This window comes from Sorex araneus, chromosome 2 (genome assembly GCF_027595985.1).
Source record: "Sorex araneus isolate mSorAra2 chromosome 2, mSorAra2.pri, whole genome shotgun sequence".
Taxonomy (NCBI): Eukaryota; Metazoa; Chordata; class Mammalia; order Eulipotyphla; family Soricidae; genus Sorex; species Sorex araneus.
Genome location: NC_073303.1, coordinates 274,768,449 through 274,791,287, shown reverse-complemented (window position 1 = coordinate 274,791,287; position 22,839 = coordinate 274,768,449). Strand labels below are relative to the sequence as shown.

Here is a 22,839-nt window from a genome sequence, read left to right as displayed (position 1 = left end):
CCAGTGGGCCAAAGACCAGAGCAGCTAAGGATGCGCCTCAGGGCGGCCCCTGTCCCAACAGAGGCTTGGCCCAGCGCAAAGGGCCAATCTCTGGGCCAAGGGGGTCCGGGACGAGAGTTTAAGGTCCGAGGCAGGGAATGATGGAGTAATGATACCTCTGGGCATTTTTTTGGAGAGGGGTATGTGTGTGTATGTGTAGGGGTGTGTGTGTGCGCGCATTTTTTGGAGGGGTGTGTGTGTGTGGGTGTGGGTTGGAGAGGGTGTGTGTGTGTAGGGGTGTGGTAGGTGTGTGTGTGTGTGTGTGTGCATTTTTTGGAGGGGTTTGGAGGGTGTGTGTGTGTGTGGGTAGGGGTGTGGTAGGTGTGTGTGTGTGCATTTTTTGGAGGGATGTGTATGGGGGGTTGGAGAGGGTGTGTGTGTAGGAGTGTGGTAGGGGTGTGTGTGTGTGTGTGCATTTTTTGGAGGTGTGTGTGTGGGGGGGGTGTGGTAGGGGTGTGTGGGTGTATGTGTGCGTTTTCTGGAGGGGTGTGGGTGTGCGTGTGGCGGAGCATGGGGACCGGCCATGCTCGGGGCGTCCTCCTGGCTCTGCATTCTGGGGTCACTCCTGACGGCATTTGGGGGATTCTCTGTGCTCCTGGGGATCAGCCTCCAGCCAACCGCATGCAAGACAAGCTTCTCTGCTCCCCCCTCTCCAGCCCCACCTCCGAGGGCTTTTGTGTTTTTCTTGGTTGTTTTTTTTTTTTAATTTTTCTGGTGGGGGGACTCCCGAGTCCTAACCCGGCGGCCTTGGGGCCCGTCGCCATGATTCTCTGCCCGCAGGCCCAGGTAGCACAGCAGCTGATGGCAAGTGCCCGACCTGAGTCTGCTTCCTGGCACCCGAGGGTCCCCCAGTCTCTCTGGGGGCAGCCCCAGGAGCCCCCCGCACGGCGGAGATGGCCGGGGAGATCCCCAGCACCACTGGACCTTTGCACGGAATTGTCGGCCCACTGGACTAAGAACAAACAACGGAGGGTCCCGTTCTCCTGACTGCCGCTTGGGAGTGCCCCCCCCAAACAGAAGAACCGCAAGACCCAGTGGTTCCACTCCTAAATCAGCATTTTAAACGACCCAGGCACATTTATGTTCACCGAGTGTTACATACTTCTGCCCGCCTGGAAACGGACCACATGTGGCTCGAAAGAGCCGCACACGCACACAGGATTCAGCCATTGGAAAGATGACACCAGAGCAACAGCACAGCGGGTAGGGCGCTGCGGTGGGTAGAGCGCTCGCCTTGCATGTGGCCGGCCCGGGGTCAACAGCGCCTTCTCCCCCCGCCCCCCCGCACAAAGCCAGAGGTTCTTGGTTTGGGCACCACAGCCAGTGAAACCAGGGTTGACTCCTTGGCAAAAAAGGAGAAACATGAAGGTTTGGAGAATGTCTTTCAGGACCGAAGAGATAGTACAGTGGGTAGGGCGTTTTCCTTGCACGCGGTCGACCCGGGGTTCGATCCCCGGTATCCCATAAGATCCCCCAAGCACCACCAGGAGTAATTCCCGAGTGCAGAACCAGGAGTAACCCCTGAGCATCACTGGGTGTGGCCAAAAAAGGGAAAAAAAAATACACAATGTCTTTAATTGCTTTCTAATACCTATTTAACTCTGGGAATAGTTTTTATTAATATTAAGTAATATTGTATCACTACAATCTAGATATTGTATCACTTGTAGTGATACAATAGTAAGCTAGATTGGGGGGGCAGAAAGATAGATTTCTCTATCCAGGTGCCCTACATGATAGCGTTATCTCTCTCCAACCCCCTTACATTTTTATTTTGGTCACACCCAGTGAGTTTTAGGAGGCTCCTCCCGGCTGCTGCTTGCTTGGGAACCACCTCTGAGAAAGCTCCTGGGACCCTCTGGTGCCAGGATTGACGCCTGGGCTCCCACATGCCCAACACGCACTCAAGCCGCTGGCACCATCTCCCCATCCCTCTTCCTGCCTTTCATACTAGAAAATTCCAAACAGAAAGTAAGGAAGAGAGAATGACTCACAACGTCCTCACCCCATAAGGTTACTATAAGGTTACCCAGTTTAGATCGCTAATAATCTCACAGTCAATTTCACCTGTAAGGTAAATTATTTTTCAATTTATTTAATCCATAGCTCTCACCACCCCCCCACCCCCCGGCGGAGTATTTAAGCCAAGCGATCAGCTCAGGCACCCACATTTCACCTTGTTTTCTCTCTCTCCCTACTGAAAGATGTCGTTGAAAGATGCAGATGAAAAGACACTGCAATATCCACAATATCTATCTCCAAGAACTGTGCGTGAAGGTCAGAGTTCTGGCAAAACCATTTCCCCCATAAGAGGGTAGCACTGTAGCACTATCGTCCCGTTGTTCATTGATTTGCTCGAGTGGGCACCAGTAACGTCTCCACGGTGAGACTTGTTGTTACTGTTTTTCTCATATCAAATACGCCACGGGGAGCTTGCCAGGCTCTGCCGTGTGGGCGAGATACTCTTGATAGCTTGCCGGGCTCTCCAAGAGGGATGGAGGAATCGAACCCAGGTCGGTCGTGTGCAAGGCAAACGCCCTACCTGCTGTGCTATCGTTCCGGTCCACAAAAAGGGTATTTAACACAGGAAAAATAACTAGCAAATGCAAATATTAAACACTTATATGTTCTTTACTGTGATTCCATAAGTACTGAGAACGACTCGGAAATCAAGAAAGCTGGAATAGCTTCAGCTGCCACAGAGCCACAGAGAGATGGAGAGAGATCTCTCTCTGCCCTTCACGGAACTCTCCTACACGCTCAGGGCGGAACATTCGCGTTCAGCTGGCCTTACCTTTTGTTGGGCTGAGGTTCTGATCTGTGAATCCCCTTAGTTCTGCGTTTGTGGTAGTCAAACCAACCTGAATAACACAGGTTAAAAAGAAAAGAGGGTCTCAGTATCATGTGATCACTTGATAACCATGTTATTCCTTCCCACCAGATACCTACCAAAGATACTACACGCAGCTCCGTAACATGAGTTCTAGCAACTAAAAAGTACAATTAAAAGTAATGTCATTCATCGGGGCTGGAGAGATAGCACAGCGGGTGGGGTGTTTGCCTTGCATGCGGCCGACCCGGGTTCAAATCCCAGCATCCCATATGGTCCCCTGAGCACGGCCAGGGGTGATTCCTGAGTGCAGAGCCAGGAGTAACCCCTGTGCATCGCCAGGTGTGACCCAAAAAGCAAAAAAAAAAAAAAAAGTAATGTCATTCAGGGGCTGGAGCGATTGCACAGCGGGGAGGGCGTTTGCCTTGTATGCGGCCAACCCAGGTTCGATTCCCAGCATCCCATAGGGTCCCCCGAGCACCACCAGGAGTAATTCCTGAGTGTAGAGCCAGGAGGAGCCCCTGTGCATTGCCGGGTGTGACCCAAAAAGCAAACATAAATAAATAAATAAATAAATAAATAAAAGTAATGTCATTCAAGCCATATAACTTAAAATACATGAACTTGCCTGATTACAATCAGAAACAATAAAATAATATGATTTTAAAGTATGCTGAGGTAGACAGAGGTACAGATGGCTGTTTTGTGGGGCTTTGGTCTACACCCAGGGGCTTCATCGGCTCTGTGCTCAGAAATGACCCCAAGTGCTTCTGGGCCATCTCTCCTGCCCCGGGGCTTAGCCGCAGAGATTTGCAGTCTTGAAGTGTTAATTTGGCACATCTTTTGAAGGATTAACACTGGAAAGATCTCACAGCACCCGGCTTCTCTCACAGCTTGGAGCTGTGCACTGGCTGATGGTCACAAACTATCCACGGCCTTAACGTTTACCAACACCGCTCCGGTGGCCTGTCGTCTCATTTGGATTAATGAGACGATTAATGGTCTCATTATTGGGTCATTCAAAATATTCCTCTAAGAGGAATCAGAGAGAGAGCACAGTGGGCAGGGCACGTGGCTGACCTGGCTTCAATTTCTGGTACCCTCCGCAGTCAGTGAGCCCTGCCAGGAGTGATCTCAGCGCTCAGAGCCAGGAGTAAGGCCCGAGCACCTCTGGGCGTGGCCCCCAAGCAAAACAAAACAAATCAGAATACCCCACTAAGAGATGCTTCTTTTTGGGTCCAGAAAAGTAATTCTGATGCAAACTGATCTCTAAAATCCAGCCATGAAGTTTTATCTCTGCAGCTGGGACAAAAACATCGAAAGTAGGGGGCTGGAGAGATAGCACAGCGGGTAGGGCGTTTGCCTTGCACTCGGCCGACCCGGGTTCAAATCCCAGCATCCCATATGGTCCCCTGAGCACGGCCAGGAGTAACCCCTGTGCATCGCCAGGTGTGACCCAAAAAGCAAAAAAAAAAAAAAAAACATCGAAAGTAGAGCTTTCCTTTATTTGTTTCTGAGCCACAGTGAGCAATGCTCAGGGCTTACTCCTGGCTCAGTGCTCAGGGGTCACTCCTAAGCAGTGCTCAGGGAACCTTATGTAGTGCCAGGGATTAAACCAAGGTCAGTCGTGCCTTTCACCCTGTACCACCTCTCTGGCCCCAAGCACAGCTTCTTAATCCTAGGGAGATAACGGAAGAGATGTCTGATTGTGTCTAGCTCACATGTTCTGTGAGGAGTCAATCCTTTGCAGTAAGAGCTGCAACATATCACATGGAGCTCCAGAACTGGTCACGAATATTAACACTCAATGTTCAATGTGTCAATGCTGTAAGTTTTACTGTGGGGTCACGAATGTGTTTCTGTTTGCTTTGCATGTGGCTGACCTGGATTCAATCCTCAGCTCCCCAGACGCTCCCCTGAGCACCACCAGGAGTGAGTGACCCCCGGGTGCAGAGCCAGGAGTAAGCCCTGAGCACTGCTGAGTGTGGAGAGGAGAGTGGAGAGAGGAGACAGAGGAAGAGAGAGAAAGAGAGGAAGAGAGAGAGGGAGAGAGGGAGAGGGAGATGGAGAGAGAGGAGAGAGCGAGAGAGGAGGGAGAGGGAGAGAGAGAGAAAAAGAGAGGAGAGAGGGAGAGAGAGGAGAGAGAGCAAGAGAGGAGGGAGAGTGAGAGAGAGAAAGAGAGGAGAGAGACAGGGAGAGAGAGGAGAGAGAGAGCGAGAGAGGAGGGAGAGTGAGAGAGAGAGAAAAAGAGAGGAGAGAGACAGGAGACACAGAGAGAGAGAGAGAGAGAGAGAGAGAGAGAGAGAGAGAGAGAGAGAGAGGAGAGAGGAGGGAGCAGTGAAGGCAGAGTCTCCTGCATTCTCCACAGGGAGCCCCTGTGCCCGGCGATGCACGCATTCTAGTCCCTTCCAGAGCATCCTTCTGCCTCGCTGTTAGTACAGAGGTAACGGCAGAAACCTCAACTCCAACCACACGTTTCCAGCCGAGGGCTCTCCGCTGCATGGTTACTGTTCTGCTTAAACACCTGCTGTGAGGCTCGACCAAGGCTGAATGAAACGGCAAATGAATTCGGAAACTTTTTACCCAGTTGTACACCTGCACCTAAAAAAAACCCAATGAATGATGTTCTGACAAGAAAACAAGCTAAAAGTTGGCGAAAGCTCCCGGCCCGGCGGCTGAGACTCAGACCTTCCCGCCTAGTAACGACGCCCAGATCTCACGGGCCCATTATTTGAGGTAGACATGCCGGGAGGGACGGGGACTCCCAACGGGATGGCCCTTGCTCAGAGAGAAGCCCCCTTTCGTGAGCGACCTTGAAGGATGACCACGGAATGAGGTGGACACGTGCGTCGTGACGTGCTCAGCAGGAAGATCCCCGTATCTGTGGTTGCCACCCACGTGGCCATGGCTCTGAGCGGTCCAGCTGCCCGGGACAGTCCCGAGAGAAAACTGCCGGTGACCAGGATGCACAGAGAATGCATCTCTGACCGAACCAGAGTCGGAATAAAAGTCCGTCCGCTGGGAAGGGCGAGTGGTCAGGGAGCACTGACCCACGTGGTCCCCCGGGGCACCAATGTGATGTTCTTTTTTTTTTTTTTTTTTGGTTTTTGGGTCACACCCGGTGGTGCTCAGGGATGACTCCTGGCTCATGCACTCAGGAATTACCCCTGGCGGTGCTCAGGGGACCATATGGGATGCTGAGAATCGAACCCGGGTCGGCCGTGTGCAAGGCAAACGCCCTACCCGCTGTGCTATCGCTCCAGCCCCACCAATGTGATGTTCTGATCCTGGGGTAGCCCGGGGGTCCCCAGCACTGCAGGGCTGAGCAGAGATGCATCCTCGGGCACAGGCATCGCAGCACGGGCCACGAGTCGTGGCGGGGTAGGGGGGCTCTGGGCTGCCCCGGTGCCCCCTGGAAGCCCCTTCTCCACAGAGTAAATAAAGTCACTTGTCACGTTTGCTGCATCTACTGCTCATGTGAGAAGGAAGCAGGGCTGCCGGGGACCACACGAGGCGGTGCCGCTGTTCCGACACGCAACGCGGCAGTATGAACCAAAGGGGCCCCGCAAATTACACACGTGTCAGGCCAGGAGCTTCCTCAGACTCGGCCTCCTGGGAAGGATGCCGGGAAGCCAAAAGAAACGGAAACGCTTTATTTAAAGGAAAAGAAATGGAAATAAAAGACCGATCAAGCTGGGGGCGTGGCCTTGCTGCCCAACAACAGGGAACCTCGTTTGTGGATGAGGGTGTTTCAGGGAGGATCAGGAGGAAGAGCCGTAGGAAGCCCGCCTCAAGGGCTGGGGGAGAGTCGGGAAGAGAGGGGACTATCAGGGCAATGAGGCTTGGAGGGATTGCTCGGGGATATGCCCAAGGGGGAGAGACAGAGAGACAGAGACAGAGAGAAAGACAGAGACAGAGGAGAGAGAGAGAGGCAGAGACAGAGCGGGGAGGTGGGAGAGAGAGAGAGAGAGAGAGAGAGAGAGAGAGAGAGAGAGAGAGAGAGAGAGAGAGAGACCTGGGTTCGATCCCCAGCATCCCATATGGTCTCCTGAGCACCGCTGGGAGTCATTCCTGAGTGCAGAGCCAGGAGTAACCCCTGTGCATTGCTGGGTGTGACCCAAAAAGAAAAAAAAAAAAGACCAAGAAAGAGCAGTTTCTACAAAGTCAAAGCATCCTCCAACAAGTGGCAAAACAAGTTAATTTCGGTGCCCCAAGAGGAGGCGGGAGCTTTTGGGGGTCCTTACTTTGCAGCCGATAAGAAAGGGAAATGCAGCAATCAGCAAACATGGTCCTCGGGGCCCATCTGAGCAGGCACAGGGAGTCATCAAGTGCTCCTCCGGGCACACACAAAGCTATTAGCAAGTCGTGCGGGAACAGGGTTCGACCAATCAGAATCCGGAAGGAAAAGAAGACCTCACAGTGCAAGTATTTAGATTTTTTTTTTCTTTTGCCTTTTTTGGGTCACACCCAGCGATGCACAGGGGTTTCTCCTGGCTCTGCACTCAGGAATTGCTCCTGGCAGTGCTCAGGGGACCCTATGGGATTATGGGATGCTGGGAATCGAACCCAGGTTGGCTGCATGCAAGACAAACGCCCTCCCTGCTGTGCTATCGCCCCAGCCCCAAGTACTTAGTTTTTTGAAGTTTACAAGTACTTACATTTTTTGCCGTCATGTCAAACTGCATTCAATTTAAAATTCTGTAAAGCCATTAAAAAACCAACAGCAATAATAATAATAAAAAAGGCTTTCGTCTTCGGTGATTTCTTAAAAGGACATCTGTTAAAGAGAGAAAAGAGGGAAGAGAAATGTCAAAATAATGCCAGGAATCCTTCATGTCTTATTTGCCATGCAACGTACATCTTCTTTAAGCAAGTTATTTAATTTGTTCCTCACAACAATGCAATGATATAAGCAGCATTTTATTGACTTATTTTTATTTATTTATTTATTTATTTGGCTTTTTGAGTCAGTAATGCTCAGGGGTTACTCCTGGCTCTGCACTCCGGAATTACTCCTGGTGGTGCTGGGGGACCATAGGGGATGCGGGGGATTGAACCTGGGTCAGCCGCGTGCTAGGCCAACGCCCTCCCCGCTGTGCTATCGCTGCAGACCCCAGGCAGCATTTTAATTCTCCTGCTCAAAGACAAAAAATGGGGGAGGGGTTAAGAGAAATTCATCCTTAGGTCCAAGGCAATTCTATTAACAACCGAGGAAGAACAGGGGTGGGAGCTATGGAGTACAGAGGGGAGGGCATCTGCCTTGCAGGAGGTCAGCTGGGTTTGATCCCGGCATCCCATCTGTTCCCCGAGCACTATAACAGGTAGCCTGCATTGCCAGGTGTGGCCCCCAAACAAAAACCAAAACCAAAAACAAAACAGATGATGGAAAAAAAAGCCTTTGGAATGTGCTATGTGGCGTTAGACAGTTACTGAGAGGAAATGCAGACTCGGGAGGCGGCAGGAAATGTGCGGGGTGCGTCTGGAATATTCTATCAGGCCTAAACTAAAGACCGGAAAAAAAACTCATGGAGCCAACCACAGGCTCCAAAACGCGACATCTCGGGGGAATGGAGCCTGCAAGTATATACTAATAACGGCCAATAAATCCTCTGAATGAAATGATCCAAGAATCTGTACTGATAAGAATGAGGAGGACAAAGGGAAAGGTCTTTGCAACAGAATATAGAACAAGAAAGACGAACTGTCTAATTCAATCCTTTGATGGCATTAGAAAACCATCAATTTGGAACCGGCAAAACTGCCGGAACAGAATGGCAAGGAGAAGAAAATACTACAGCTTGCGAAGTGCAGCTGAAAGAGCGCTTACGGGCAATTTTACATTTCCTTTTGTTAGTGAAGTGAACACTGAAAAAGCTTGGAAAGGTCAGTGAGGGGCTGGGAGGAGGCTTGGGGCTGCAGGGAGACTGCCTGGGGGAGCACTGCAAAGGAGCACCCCCGACCCAAGTGTGGGGAGCCCCTGAGAATCACCAGAGGTGGCCCCCCAAATCCACCCCTTCGGAAAACAAAATCAGTGAGAACTCAAAGGGGGAAAAAAAAGCAAATTTTGGGGCTGGAGCAATAGCACAACGGGTAGGATGTTTGCCTTGCATGTGGCTGACCCGGGTTCAATTCCCAGCATCCCATTCGGTCCTCCGAACACCGCCAGGAGTAACTCTTGAGTGCAGAGCCAGGAGTGACCCCTGTGCATTGCCAGGTGTGTCCCAAAAAGCCAAAGAAATAAAAAATAAAAATAAAAAGCAAATCAAGAATTCACGAGAGGGGCCAGGGGTTTGTGGGGTGGGGCTCTAGTGTCCCTGGGCACTGCTGCGACTGCACCCCCAGGATGAATGACACAGACAAACAATCACAATGGGCGCTGAGGTGCCTGAACAGGTGGGCAGGGGCAGAGAAGGGTGTGTGGGTACGGCAGCTTAGACCCTGGTCTCTGCGACTTTGAAATGGCCTTACCCATCCCCCCCAACCCCCCCTGCAAATCTGGGAAGAGGTTGCTTGGTTGGTTTTGGAGGGGAAGGTGGAGAGTGGGGGAGCAGAGATTCAAAACCTTATCCCGTGGGGCTGGAGCAATAGCACAGCGAGTAGGGCGTTTGCTTTGCACGCGGTCGACCCAGGTTCAATTCCCAGCATCCCATAGGGTCCCCTGAACACCGCCAGGAGTAATTCCTGAGTGCAGAGCCAGGAGTAACCCCTGAGCATCGCAGGGTGTGACCAAAAAAAGAAAAAAACACAAACACCTTATCCCGGTGAAAAATCACCGAACGCGCCAGAAGCACGGAACCTTCCAGCCCACCCCGAGGGCTAGTGCTCGGGCTCCGCCTCCCAACTTACTGAACTCACGAGTGAAACCCTCCATAGTTAAGATGCTCTGGTGACACGCTGCAGGCTTTAGCCAGAGACCGAGACCCCCAAGTGATGAACTGGACCCAAGGCCAGCGGAGAAGCAGCCGGGGGCAAGCCGTGCCCACCCACGGGCACCTCCCGCCTGCCGCAGGGGAAGCCGCAGCTGCCGGCCCTGAGCCCCAGGCGCCCTCTCAGATGGGCTGACCGGTGCCCGGGGCACCTGACTCTCATCAACGAAAGACAAGCGGGCACTGCTGGCCCGGCTCCGCCGCCCACGCCCCCTTGCCCCGTCTCTTCAGGCCCGGGGTATGGCAGGAACGGTAGGGCCGGTTTATCCCTGCATCTGCCTCCCTGCTAAATCCCATCATCATTTTAAACAATTTTTTTCTTTTTTGGGGTCACACCTGGCGAGGCTCAGGGGTTACTACTGACTGTGCGCTCAGGAATTACTCCTGGCGGTGCTCGGGGGAGCTTAGGGGATGCTGGAACTCGAACCCGAGTCAGGTGCAGGCAAGGCAAACGCCCTCCCCGCTGTAATGTCGATCGCTCTTAAACTCTGTCTTCAACGGGGAGGAAATTTTCCCGGGGCTGGGCTGAGAGCAGCAGCGCTTATCATGCACAAGTGGGAAACTGACGGCGAAACTGATCTTTAGCCGTTCCAGTCCACGAAGGCGTGAGACACGAGGCAAGGCGGTGGCTGTGCCCCCTCTGCGCCCCCTCCCGGGTCTCTGGAGCCCCTGGAGGTGACCTAAACGATCGATGTCTGAGGCCAGGCCGGGCCGGTGTGTGTGGACGTCTTGGGAAAACTTACCTTAACGTCTCTGGGCTTCACTCTCCTCATCTGCAAAACAGGAAGAGCGCGAATGGTCAGTAAAATGGGGACTTAGCAGAACGCAATCTAGCACAACGTGGGGGGAGGGGGTCACCGATTTCTTAGGAGAAATTAAGCTTCTTCCTCCAAAATAAATAAATAAGACCAAACCATAGGTAGCAGAAGAGGAACATACTGCACACAATCCTCCTTAAAATAGAAACAGAAACGTTTAACCAACGTTCAGAAGAACACTCCTAAAATTAATTTCAAGGGCTGGAGTGATAGCACAGCGGGTAGGGCATTTGCCTTGCACGTGGCCGACCCGGGTTTGATTCCCAGCATCCCATATGGTCCCCTGAGCACCGCCAGGGGTGATTCCTGAGTGCATGAGCCAGGAGTGACCCCTGTGCATTGCTGGGTGTGACCCAAAAAGCAAAAAGAAATAAAAAATAAAATTAACTTCATTCACAAGCAAGCCCTCCGTTCCCTGAGGCATGGGAGGACAGAGTGAGAAACCCGCCCAGGCCATTTGAACGATCCAAAACAGCACGACAGAATAAATGCCATCAAGGAGCAAGAGGATTGTCACAGAGATCATTCCATTAAAAATGACATATTCTGCCCTGGCTTCGAAGGACAGAGGTACAACCTTTTCATTTAAAACATCCAATTCTAAGTATTAAAAAAAAAAAAAACAACTTTTGCCTTTCTTTTACATTGTTTTTCCAAATTAACTGACATAGATGCTTTAAACCGACTATCTACGGAATCCAAGTACCCAGCACCGGATAGTTCAAGAAATCGCCTTCTCGAGCTGTCAGGTGACTCTCAGGATAAAGCCATTGTGTCGCCAGGCGTAACAAAAGGGCACCCTTCTGTCACCAAGTTCCTCTGTGGACCGACGGGGGCGGGGGGAGTAAGTGTTCTTCCAGCTTCGTGAACACATTATGTCGAGCTTCAAAAGTCAGTGTTTGTGACCCCGCCATCTGCTGTGACCTCCAGTGGCGTTTCAGACAATACACGGCGCACAGATGGTCTCGAACCAAGCCCCTCCCTGGCCACCGTCCATTCAGCAGCCTAAGCCACAAAGCCCTTCAAGCTGGGGGCTCCATTCACCGACAGCCAGGCAGGAGAGCGAGAGGACTCGGGCATAAAGAAGAAGGAAAAAGAGAAAGCAGAATGAATCCGGGTCTGTGGGCCCTGGACGTGTGTAGGAGATGAAACTGAAGTTGGCGCCTGTTTCAATGGAAAATACTACTAATTAAAAAATATCCATTTGTATTTCCAAGCTTGGGGAGGATGCAAAACAGTGAAGCCGGGAAAAGTATCAGCCATAATCTCACCACTCAGAGGTTGGGTTCTGTTTCTGGTATCATTTCCTTCAGTATACTCTTTTTTTATTTTGGTGGGGGGGCTGCCAACTTTTGATAAGTGGTATTAATTAGTAGGTATTTTTCATTATTTTTAAAAAAAGCGAGAGTGTCCTATATCTTTCTCTTAGTGGATGAAACCTAGGCTCTTTCCACATATCTCGGACCTCATCCAACTGGCAAACCTTTTATTTTATTTTATTTTATTTTTTTGCTTTTTGGGTCACACCCAGCGATGCTCAGGGATCACTCCTGGCTCTGCACTCAGGAATTACTCCTGGCAGTGCTCAGGGGACCCTATGGGATGCTGGGGATCGAACCCGGGTCCGCCGTGTGCAAGGCAAACGCCCTACCCGCTGTGCTATCACTCCAGCCCCTGGCAAACCTTATAGTAATTGACACGATCTTAAATGAGATTTGAAGGCTTTTTTTTTTTTTGGTTGTTGTTTTTTGAGCCAAATGCAGGTATGCTCCGGACTTATTCCTGGCTCTGCACTCAGAAATTACTTCAGGTGGTGCTTGGGGGCCCATCTGGGATGTCGGGGATCACACCAAGGTCGGCCACCTACAAGGCAATGCCCTATCGCTCTACTACCGCTCTGACTCCCAAACACCATTAGAAGACTTCCATTTACTGTTTCTCTCAGAGCCCTGCCAGGTATTATTATCACTATTATTATTATTATTATTTCACTGGCTTTTTGCACAGGGGTTACTCCTGGCAATGCTCAGGGGTTACTCCTGACTCTTTACTCAGGAATTACTCCTGGCGGTGCTCAGGGGACCATATGGGATGCTGGGAATCGAACCCAGGTCGGCCGTGTGCAAGACAAACGCCCTCCCTGCTGTGCCATCGCTCCAGCCCCCAGGTAAGGACGATCACTGCTTCCCCTTTCACGATGATACCGCAGCACCTTGGAGACCTGAAGGGGTTCGGTCCAGATGGGTTGGCCAACTCTGGATACGGCAGTGCCGGGTACGAGCCCAGGGCCTCAGATTCCCAGGCTCTTCTAGAGCCTACCTGACTTGAGATTTCATAAACATCCTCAAAATATAACAGGAGACGAAGTTACTATGGCAAGAAATCCAAGCAAAAGAATAACTTACAAAACCCCAAGAATTCCTCAAAATTTCATATGGGACAAAATATCACGCCCTTTTCCCCTCCTGTCGGTTCTTTCTTTCTTGGGGAGTGTCGGGGTCACCGCTGGTGGTGCTCAGGGTCTACTGCTAGCCGTCCCCAGGGTCGAGCTGGGAGTGTTCAGGGAACCACACGGGGTGCCAGGGACTGACCCTGGGCTGGCCTCGTGCAGGGCAAAGGCCCTATCTGCTATGCTACTGCTCTGACCCCTGTTGGCTGTTGGGTTTTTTTTTTTTTTTTAAGGACTAGTATTTGTAAGATTAGCTATATACTCAAAATGTAATGGTTTGCACCCTTTAATAATCATGGCAGTTCTATTTAGTGTGAGCCACAGAGAATGGGAAGGGGAGCAGGTACTGGCAGTATCCGGCCGAGGGGCCGGCATCTCCAGAGGCGGCGGTGAGCGTCTCCATCCCGGTGTGAGCGGAAAAGGGCTTGGGACCAGCATCTCACTTGCTTACAATAAATTATGTAATGATTTACAGTTTATTATGGAAAAACTGTATGATGGGCTGCACTTAATTTCACCAAATGTTGAGGTTTGAAAACAGCAGACAAGACGAAACTTGAAGAAACCCATTTATTGGCTACATGCTGGCACATCTATGGGACACGTCACAGTTAAAAGGCAAAGGTGGTGATTGTCAGGGTCTTTGCTATTCAGGCTGAGAAAAAAGTCCAGGCATATATGTTTATATATCCCAGGGGGAAATAAATTTTCCCCCATAATGTTTGGAAATCAACCAACAGAAATGACCTGACTTCTCAAAACAATTTTCACAAAATCTGGGCATTTTGTGAAACTCAAGGTCCCAAAACTCCTAGGGATTCTATTGCAGTCTTAGTAAATTTGCGAGCACAATTTTCAGTCTTTTGTTTGTTCGGGTTTTGTTTTGGGGCCACACCCGGTGATGTTCAGGTGTTTCATCTGGCTCTGCACTCAGGTATCATTCCTAGAGGTACTTGGGGACCATATGGGATACCGGGGATTGAACCCGGGTCGGCTACATGCAAGGCAAGTGCCTTACTTGCTGTGTTATCTCTCCAGCCCTGAATTTTCAGATTTGAACGCAATTCTAACAATCAGAAAGGCTGTTAATGGGAAGCCAATGATTTCAGTACTGTGATTCTGAGGTAAATAATAGCACAGCAGGTAGGATGTTTGCCTTGCACACGGCTGACCTGGGTTCAATTCCTCCGTCCCTCTCGGAGAGCCCGGCAAGCTACCGAGAGTATCCCACCCGCACGGCAGAGCCTGGCAAGCTATCTGTGGTGTATTCGATATGCCAAAAACAGTAACAACAAGTCTCACAATGGAGATGTTACTGGTGCCCGCTCGAGCAAATCGATGAACAACGGGGCAACAATTCTACAGTGCTACAGTACAGATTTATGAAGTACCTCACTTTGGAATGCAGTACATTGATAAAAGTGAATCAACTTTTATCAATGTACTGATACATTGCATAAAATGTATCAGTACTGATACAAACAACCTAAATACTAAAGGAAAACTAGACATAAATAAACTTGTATTTCACCAAGAAAATTTACCAAAGTCAAATTCCTCCCATAACAGATACATGTCATGTTCCTAGACATACTTATTTTCACAGGAAAAGAGAGACTTTCGTTTACAGGATTACAATAGACCTAATTTTTCAAAATCAAGTGTTGGAAATGAAACTCCGAAAGAGAACTCACAGCAACGCCACTTGGAGAGACCACCCAGATTCAGAGTAAAGTCCCATTTCAAGATCTGGCCAAGAAGACCCCTGCAGAAAGTGCCTTAAATCAGGCGGCACCTGCCAGATTTGAAGCCATGCAACTCGCTTCTCATAAACGACGGCATGGATGCGATTCTCCAATGACCATATGCTGCTGGAACAAAACCTCCCTCCCACAGCGACACGGGCTGAATGAGACCAGCCCCGCACCCCGCCACGAGATGAGTTAAAAAAAAAAATTATCACTGGGCGCAAATACGGATGGACAAAAAGTACACTGCTAAGAACATGCAGGCGTAAAATGTTCAATTTACCCAACACGAGTCTGAGGAAAGGGAGTGGTCAAGCGGAAGGCAGCTAGCTGTGAAGGACACAGCGCGATTCAGAACAGAAGGACCCTCACAGGACCCTCCATATCCGGGTAAGATGAAATATGGCTCGGGATGGGAGATGTGTGCTGCAAGTAGATCAAGGACCAAACACCATGGCCTCTCGGTATCTGTATTGCAAACTATGATGCCCGTAAGTAGAGAGACAGTACCTAACTGTCGGGAACTGGAGTGATAGCACAGCGGGTAGGGCGTTTGCCTTGCACGCGGCCGACCCGGGTTCAATTCCCAGCATCCCATAGGGTCCCCTGAGCACCGCCAGGGGTAATTCCTGAGTGCAGAGCCAGGAGTAACCCCTGTGCATCGCTGGGTGTGACCCAAAGGGAAAAAAAAAAAAGAGTATCTAACTGTCTGCCATGGGGGCAGGAGGAGGTGGGACGGCAGAGAGGAGGGACACTGGGGACACTGGTGGTGAGAAATGCACACTGGTGGAGGATGGGTGTTTGCTCACTGTATGACTCAAATGCAAACATGAAAGCTTTGTAAGTGTAGCTCACGGTGATTCAATTTAAAAAAAAAAAGGGGGGGCAGGATCGATAGCACAGCGGGTAGGGTGTTTGCCTTGCACGCGGTCAACCCTGGTTCAATTCCCAGCATCCCTGAGCACCACCAGGAGTAATTTCTGAGTGCTGAGCCAGGAGTAACCCCTGTGCATTGCCAGGTGTGACCCAAAAGCCAAAAAAAGAAAAAAAAGATGAAATATGGCGCAGTTGTATGTGTGTGAATGCATATTGCTTGGCACTCCTTAATACCATTTTTACAGAGGAAAGTAACGGCCCTGTGGTTAGGAAAGGAAGCTCTCACATCAGCAGGGTTCATTCAGAGTCAGAGTTATCTCTGTTATCTGTCCACAAAATCTCACGCTGTGCTGACATTCCTCCAGGGGGCAGTTCTGTTCATCGTTCCCTTTTTTTCATTAAAATAAAGATATTTTATTTTCAACCCTGGCTGGAGTGATAGCACAGCAGGTAGGACATTCACCTTGAACACGGCCGACCCGGGTTCAATTCCTCCGCCCCTCTCGGAGAGCCTGGCAAGCTACCGAGAGTATCCCGCTCGCACAGCAGAGCCTGGCAAGCTACCCGTGGCATATTCAATATGCCAAAGACAGTAACAAGTCTCACAATGGAGATGTTACTGGTGCCCGCTTGAGCAAATCGATGAGCAACGGGATGACAGCGATACAGTGATAGTTTACAAACAAAAACAAATACAAAACCAAAAAAGATGAAATATGGGTAGCTGCGTCACCAGAGCAGATGGCTGTGATTCTTCAGAATAACCGGAGAAGCGGGAGGGGAGGGCGGGGGCCACACCCGGCAGTGCTCAGGGCTGACTCCTGGCTCTGCACACAGGAATCACTCCTGGTGGTGCTCAGGCAAGCACGTGAGATGCGGCGATGGAACCCAGGTCGGCCACAAGGAAGGCGCGGGTGTGTGTGTGTCTGTGTGTGTGTCTGTGATCATCCTGGATCTGGTCAATTGCGTGATTTTTGTCTTTTCTTCTGGGCGGATACCAATAAGTGGAGTTACAGGGTCACAACATGGTTTTTTGTTTTGTTTTCTGAGGTGTGTCCCACTGCTTTCCAGAAGTGCTGGCCCATGCCCCATTCTCACCAGGAGTGCTGGCGAGGGTCCCTTTTCTCCGCATCCACACCAACCGGGGTTGATTTTGGTTTTCTGTGATGCGTGCCCGTCTCACTGGTGCGAGGTGACTTGACTTGTTCTAGTTTGCATCTCCCCACTGCTAAGAGATGTGAGTGTTCCCCGTGCACCTCTCACCTCCGTGTGTATCCCACGAGGCAGCTTCTGTCTATTTCTTCTTTCTCCCCAGTTTTGGAAGGCACCATTTGATTGTTTTCTTGTTAAGTTTTATACACGTGCCTTATCTATCCTGGAAATTAACCCTTCATCAGAAGGAGAAACAAGCATTTTCTCCCAGACTGTGGGGTGTCTTTCTACTCTGGTATCACTTCTGTGAGCACGGATATCTGGCCATCTCAGAACAGAGAGAATAGCTTTATTCCTTTTCGTTTGGAGGACGGATTTCGGGGTCACACGCAGTGGTGCTCAGGGCTTGCTCCTTGGCTCTGCACTCAGGGTCACTCCTGCAGGGTTTGGGGAGGCCTTACGGGGTGCCAGGGGTTGAACCCAGTTCTGCCATTGGCACGGCAAGTGCCCTGCCCACTGTACTTTCTGGTCCTGTATCTTTATTTCATTTTACAAACGCTCAATATGCTGCTGCACAAACAAAACATTATTTAACCAATCCCTTTTGTGGAAATTTGGGTTTCTAGTTTTTTTGTGTGTGTTTTTTGCTTTTATTTATATTTTGCCATTATACACAGTGGTCTCATAAATAACTTTACACACCTGCAGGATAAGCATGTGAACTTTTTTGAACAGCTGATGCATTTTTACTTTTTTTTCTGGGGGGGTTTGTTTTTTTGGGGCACACCTGGTGACGCTCAGGGCTCACTCCTGGCTCTGCGCTCAGGAATTACTCCTGGCAGAGCTTGGGGGACCATATGGGATGCCGGAGATTGCGCCTGCAAGGCCAAACAATGCGGTTTTTTTTTTTTTTTTTTTTTTTTTTTGCTTTTTGGGTCACACCCGGCGATGCACAGGGGTCACTCCTGGCTCATGCACTCAGGAATCACCCCTGGCGGTGCTCAGGGGACCATATGGGATGCTGGGATTCGAACCCGGGTCGGCCGCGTGCAAGGCAAACGCCCTACCCGCTGTGCTATCACTCCAGCCCCGCGGTTTTTTTTTTTTTTAAAGAGATATCCCTGAATCGTCCTCAATAAATGTGGCGCCAATTTCTTGAATAAGATGGTTTTGGAGGGAGGAAAGTTTCGGCCATCTCTGTCAGTGCACGGGGCTTGCTCCAGACTCTGTGCTCAGGGGTCACTCTGGAGCGTGTCTGGGGGTCTGTAGTGGTGCTGGAGAGTGGCCCTCCGCCACGCACAAGGCCAGCGCTGAGCCCCTGGCCATCTCTCTGGCCCCGCTGGATTCCTGAGTCCCATCCCGCAGCAATCATGCCCCAGGACGGCGTGCTGAATCGTGTTTATTTAAAAGTTATTAAAAGTAGCTTTTGCTGGGGCTGGAGCGATAGCACAGTGGGTAGGGCGTTTGCCTTGCATGTGGCCGACCTGGGTTCGATTCCCAGCATCCCATAGGGTCCCCCGAGCACCGCCAGGAGTAATCCCTGAGTGCTGAGCCAGGAGGAACCCCTGAGCATCGCCGGGTGTGACCTAAAGAGCCAAAAAAAGGAAAAGCTATGGATTTCCACTTCCTGATTTTGCACTTCACCGCACAACAGAACTCTCTCCGTTGGTTGTGTATTTGGGGGCCGGGGAAAGGTGCTACGGAGACCTCAGGGCCATTCGGGTTTGGAGAACAACGAGGGCCCCTGACTGCTAATCACTGCCCCTCCCCCGCCATGAGCAGGACCCTGCCAGACCCCTACCTTCATCATTGTGCCGTGTGGACCAGAGAGCACAGCCAGCGCCGAATGCCTGCGGGAGAGAGAAAGGAGATCAACGACCGTCCAAGGCGTGTCGTGGCCCAGCCCCAGGAAGCCTGCAGGTGCGGGAGGCGGGGAGCTCGGCTCAAGTGCTCCCGAAAATGGCCTGGGGAAGCCAAGGCCAGCTCAGACACTGGGAAAAGCCACCACGTGCGATGCATGAACAAGAGTGGCAGAGAGCTGGGGCGATAGGACAGCAGCGAGGGCATTTGCCTCGCATGCCGCTGACCCGGGTTCAATCCCCGGCATCTCATATGGTCCCCCGAGCACCGCCAGAAGTGATTCTTGAGCACAGAGCCAGGAGTAACCCCTGAGCATCACCGGGTGTGACCCTGAAAGCAAAAAAAAAAAAAAAAAAAGAAAAGAAAAGAAACAACAAAGCCAAGATTAGGGGCTGAGTGACCTGGCTGTCAAGGGTGGGGAAATGCTACAAAGTTGTAGGCTGGGCAGGAAGGCGGGAGGGCGTGGGGGGTGGGAGGCATCTCCAGGACACGGTGCTGCTGGAGTGAAGCCAAGTGACAGATGTGGGGACGGGGAGGGGACAGCCGGGGCCCTGCAGAACCCAGCTCTGGAGCACGTGCCAACCCTCTCCCACCTTCTGGGGGGGGGGGGGGTCATGAGTCTCTCGGATGACTCCTGGCAGGGCTCAGGGACGGATGCCGGGGATCGAACCTGGGTTGGTCACGTGCGAGGCAGGAACTGCCTACCCAGCACACCGGCCCGGGGAGTAAGGACAAGCGGGTGGAGACCAGACCCACCCAGCATAAGGCCTGGCATGCGACCAACCGTGCCCAAGCCCCTCACCAACCCTGAAGCTGGAGAAAGGGCAAGAACCACTGCCATGCAACCCTCTGACGGGACTCAGTGTCCTCGGGAACACAGGAATTGGAGGACACAGGAAACAGAAAACAGCCTTGAGTTGTTTGCAGAAATGCAAGCGCTCGGAACTCACAGGGACAGAAGACAGAAAGAATTTCAGCCCAACATTTCTTTCTTTCTTATTTTTTTTCTTTTTGGGTCACACCTGGCGATGCTCAGGGGTGACTCCTGGCTCTGCACTCAGGGATGACTCCTGGCGGTGCTCGGGGGACCCTATGGGATGCTGGGAATCGAACCCGGGTCCGCCGCGTGCAAGGCAAACGCCCTCCAGCCCCAGCCCAACATTTCTTGAACTATAGAAAGGAACAAAATCACCTGAGAAATGACGATGAAATAATAAGGCTCACAGGGAGAATGCAGGGGCGGGATGGGGGGCACGGGATGATAATAAACAGGTGGAAATGAAATAAGGAGCAAAGAGCTCAGAGGAAAACGGGCCAGGTGGACAGCAGGCCAACGGCGGCACAGCAGCCGTCACGGGCGTCTTCGACCAAGCAGGCAGCACCAGCACTGACCCCCAGAGCAGGAGAGCCCTCTTCCTCTTCTCTGGGCCACGGTCAGCCATGCCGGGGGATCACACTCGGGGCCTCCCACACGCCCAAGCCACCGGCCCAGCCTGAAACAAAACTTCCCGAGATAAGAGACTCGGACGGCCTGCACCTCCACACGGGCTGATGCAGACGGGGCAGCCGCACCCCGGGCCCAGGGGCCCAGAGGAAGGAAAGCGTGGATCCTGCAGAGGGGAGGGAGAGAGAACTACAGGGAGAACTGCAGCTCCTCAGAGCCGCCGTCAAAGCAAGACCATCGCCAATAATCGCCGAGCACTATTAGCTGTAAAAAAAAAAAAAAATGGGGGAGCTGGAGTCATAGCACAGTGGGGAGGGCATCTGCCTTGCACGCGGCCGACCCAGGCTCGATCTGTGGTATCCCATATGGTCTGCCGAGCACTGCCAGGAGTAATTCCTGAGTGCAGAGCCAGGAGGAACCGCTGAGCATCACCGGGTGTGACCCAAAAAGAAAAAAAAAATTGGATTTTTAAAAAAATTGTATCACTAAGAGATACACAGTTACAAAGTTGTTCATGATTGGATTTCAGTCACAAGGTTCCAACACCCGTCCCTTCACCAGTGCGCATTTCCCACCACCAATGTCCTCAGTTTCCCTCCTGTCCTGCCTCCCTCCCCCACAGCCTGCCTCTATGGCAGACACTGTTCCTCTCTCTGTCTCTGTCTCTCTCTGCCTCTCTGCCTCTGCCTCTCTGTCTCTCTGTCTCTCTCTGTCTCTGTCTCTCTCTGCCTCTCTGTCTCTATCTCTCTGTATGTGTCTCTCTCTCTCTCTCACACACACACACACACACACACACACACACACACACACACACACACACACACACACACACACACACACACTGATAACCGCGTCTTGTTTAAACTCCCCCCGGAGTTCAAGGCCGCTCTGGGAGGAACTCCTTGATACTGTTGACTTTGATCTGGACAAAAGCTCAGGCCACGAAGACAAGACAGGCACGGAGGGGCTGTGTGACACTCAGACGCTTCTGCACGGCCAAGGAAACCCACGGCTGGCGTCTCGGGGTCGGACGAGCAAGTCCTTAAAGCACCGGCAAGGCTTGGCGGCAAGGACCACACGTCCCACGACAACTGCAGCCACCAGGGTGAGACGGGTGCCACGGGGACAAGACCGGCGGGTCCAAGGATGCCCTGCAGTGACCACCGGGCACTAGAGTGGTTTGCTCTGAACAAAAAGGCAGAGACGGCGAGATAAGAAGGTTCCGGAAGAGACCTGGGTCCCTACAGAAATGTATCTGCCTGTGTCCAGCTTCGGAAGGGGGTGACTCTGCACGGTGCAGGGGGCTATTATCCACCAGCGAGACCTGGGCAGGGGACAACGGGGCAGTCACCTGGAGAAAGAACTGGAACCATCCTGACACCTCACTCCAAGTCCGAGTCAAACAAACACAGGGGCCAGTGCACCTCGGAGGGCTCGGTCCCGAAGCTCTCGGGTCTGGGATTCTTAAACCCCTCGAGTGGGGTAAGGGGAAATTTTACTGAGTTGTTGCAGAGGTCAGATCCGGTGGTCCTCGGGGGCCAGGGCTGGCAGGGTCACAGAGTGGGGCACTCTGCGTCTGCAGGCGGGGAGGGCGTTTGCCTTCCCGCATGCAAGGCAAACGCCCTCCCCACCGTGCCACCGCTCCAGTCCCATTTCCACTGTACTGAAGAGAGCAAATGAAATCAAATGCTGGGTGTCTGCCTTGCACATGGCCGACCCGGGTTCGATTCCTCCATCCCTCCGTCCCTCTCGGCAAGCTACCAAGAGTATCCCGCCCGCATGGCAGAGCCTGGCAAGCTCCCTGTGGCATATTCGATATGCCCAAAACAGTAACAACAAGTCTCACCATGGAGACGTTACTGGTGCCCGCTGGAGCAAATCGATGAACAACGGGACGACAGTGCTACAGTGATGAAAGCATCTATGAGTAAACAAATAAAACTCCAAGTGCTGAAAGAAAAACAGGCGAGGATACCTAGCAGGAAGCGCCACGAAGGCTTCCAGCACGCCACAGCGAGCATCACTCCCCCTTGCTAAATGGTGACGGCGGCAAATCTACCACCTCCCATCACAGCGCACACCAGCGGCTCTCAAACAGAAGGGAAACATGGGCGACTTCTCTGCTAGGCGAGATACGGCCATGCAGGTCCCCGGGACCAAGGCGATGACACCAGCACTCGGTGGGGGGGAGGGGATGCAGGTGGGAGCCGGCCGACAGCCCTGGCCCTGCAGAACTCACAGGTGCAGGAGTGACTCGGAGCTTCCTGCAGGGACCCTAGGAGGGAGGGGGACGGTGAGGCGATGCCCCCTGCAAAGCCAGCGTCTGTAGCACCTGCAGCTGCCCTCCCCACGAGGACCCTCAGGCAACGGAAGGCGGGGTCGGAGGAGAGGGAGTTCTCGAAGCAGCTTCTGCACACGAGGCACCGGGTCATCTGACCCGAGAAAGATGATACGGGACCTGTTTCCCAACCTCAGCCCGATGCATCACGGTTTAAAAAAAGCAGCGAGGCCGCTGGCAGGGCGCCCCCCTGGCCGGGCCTCGGCCACCAGCTCCTCAGCGCGGGTGCAAAGGACAGTCCCTGCGTCTGTCCCGGCAAGCAGGGTGATGGACACGCTTCTTCTTGTTTTGTTTTTAGGATCACACCTGGTGATGCTCAGGGCTTTCTCCGGGCTCTGTGCTCAGGGATCACTCCTGGC

The 22,839-nt window shown here is 52.1% G+C and overlaps 1 protein-coding gene across 5 annotated transcripts in view; it reads right to left on the bottom strand.

Annotated features, from left to right (window-relative positions):
• Window positions 1-22,839, bottom strand: part of TFDP2 (transcription factor Dp-2) — a 138,575-nt gene that overhangs the window by 93,625 nt on the left and 22,111 nt on the right. For all 5 annotated transcript variants that reach the window (XM_055125710.1, XM_055125708.1, XM_055125709.1 and 2 more), the window contains exons 2-5: window positions 18,640-18,688; window positions 10,539-10,568; window positions 7,528-7,646; window positions 2,834-2,900 (exon numbers count right to left, since the gene is read on the bottom strand). Coding sequence is in view for 2 of the 5 variants with exons in the window: in XM_055125708.1 (XP_054981683.1) it covers window positions 2,834-2,900; window positions 7,528-7,554 (94 nt within the window). In the remaining 3 variants the exon portion in view is untranslated. The remainder of the gene's footprint in view (window positions 1-2,833; window positions 2,901-7,527; window positions 7,647-10,538; window positions 10,569-18,639; window positions 18,689-22,839) is intronic.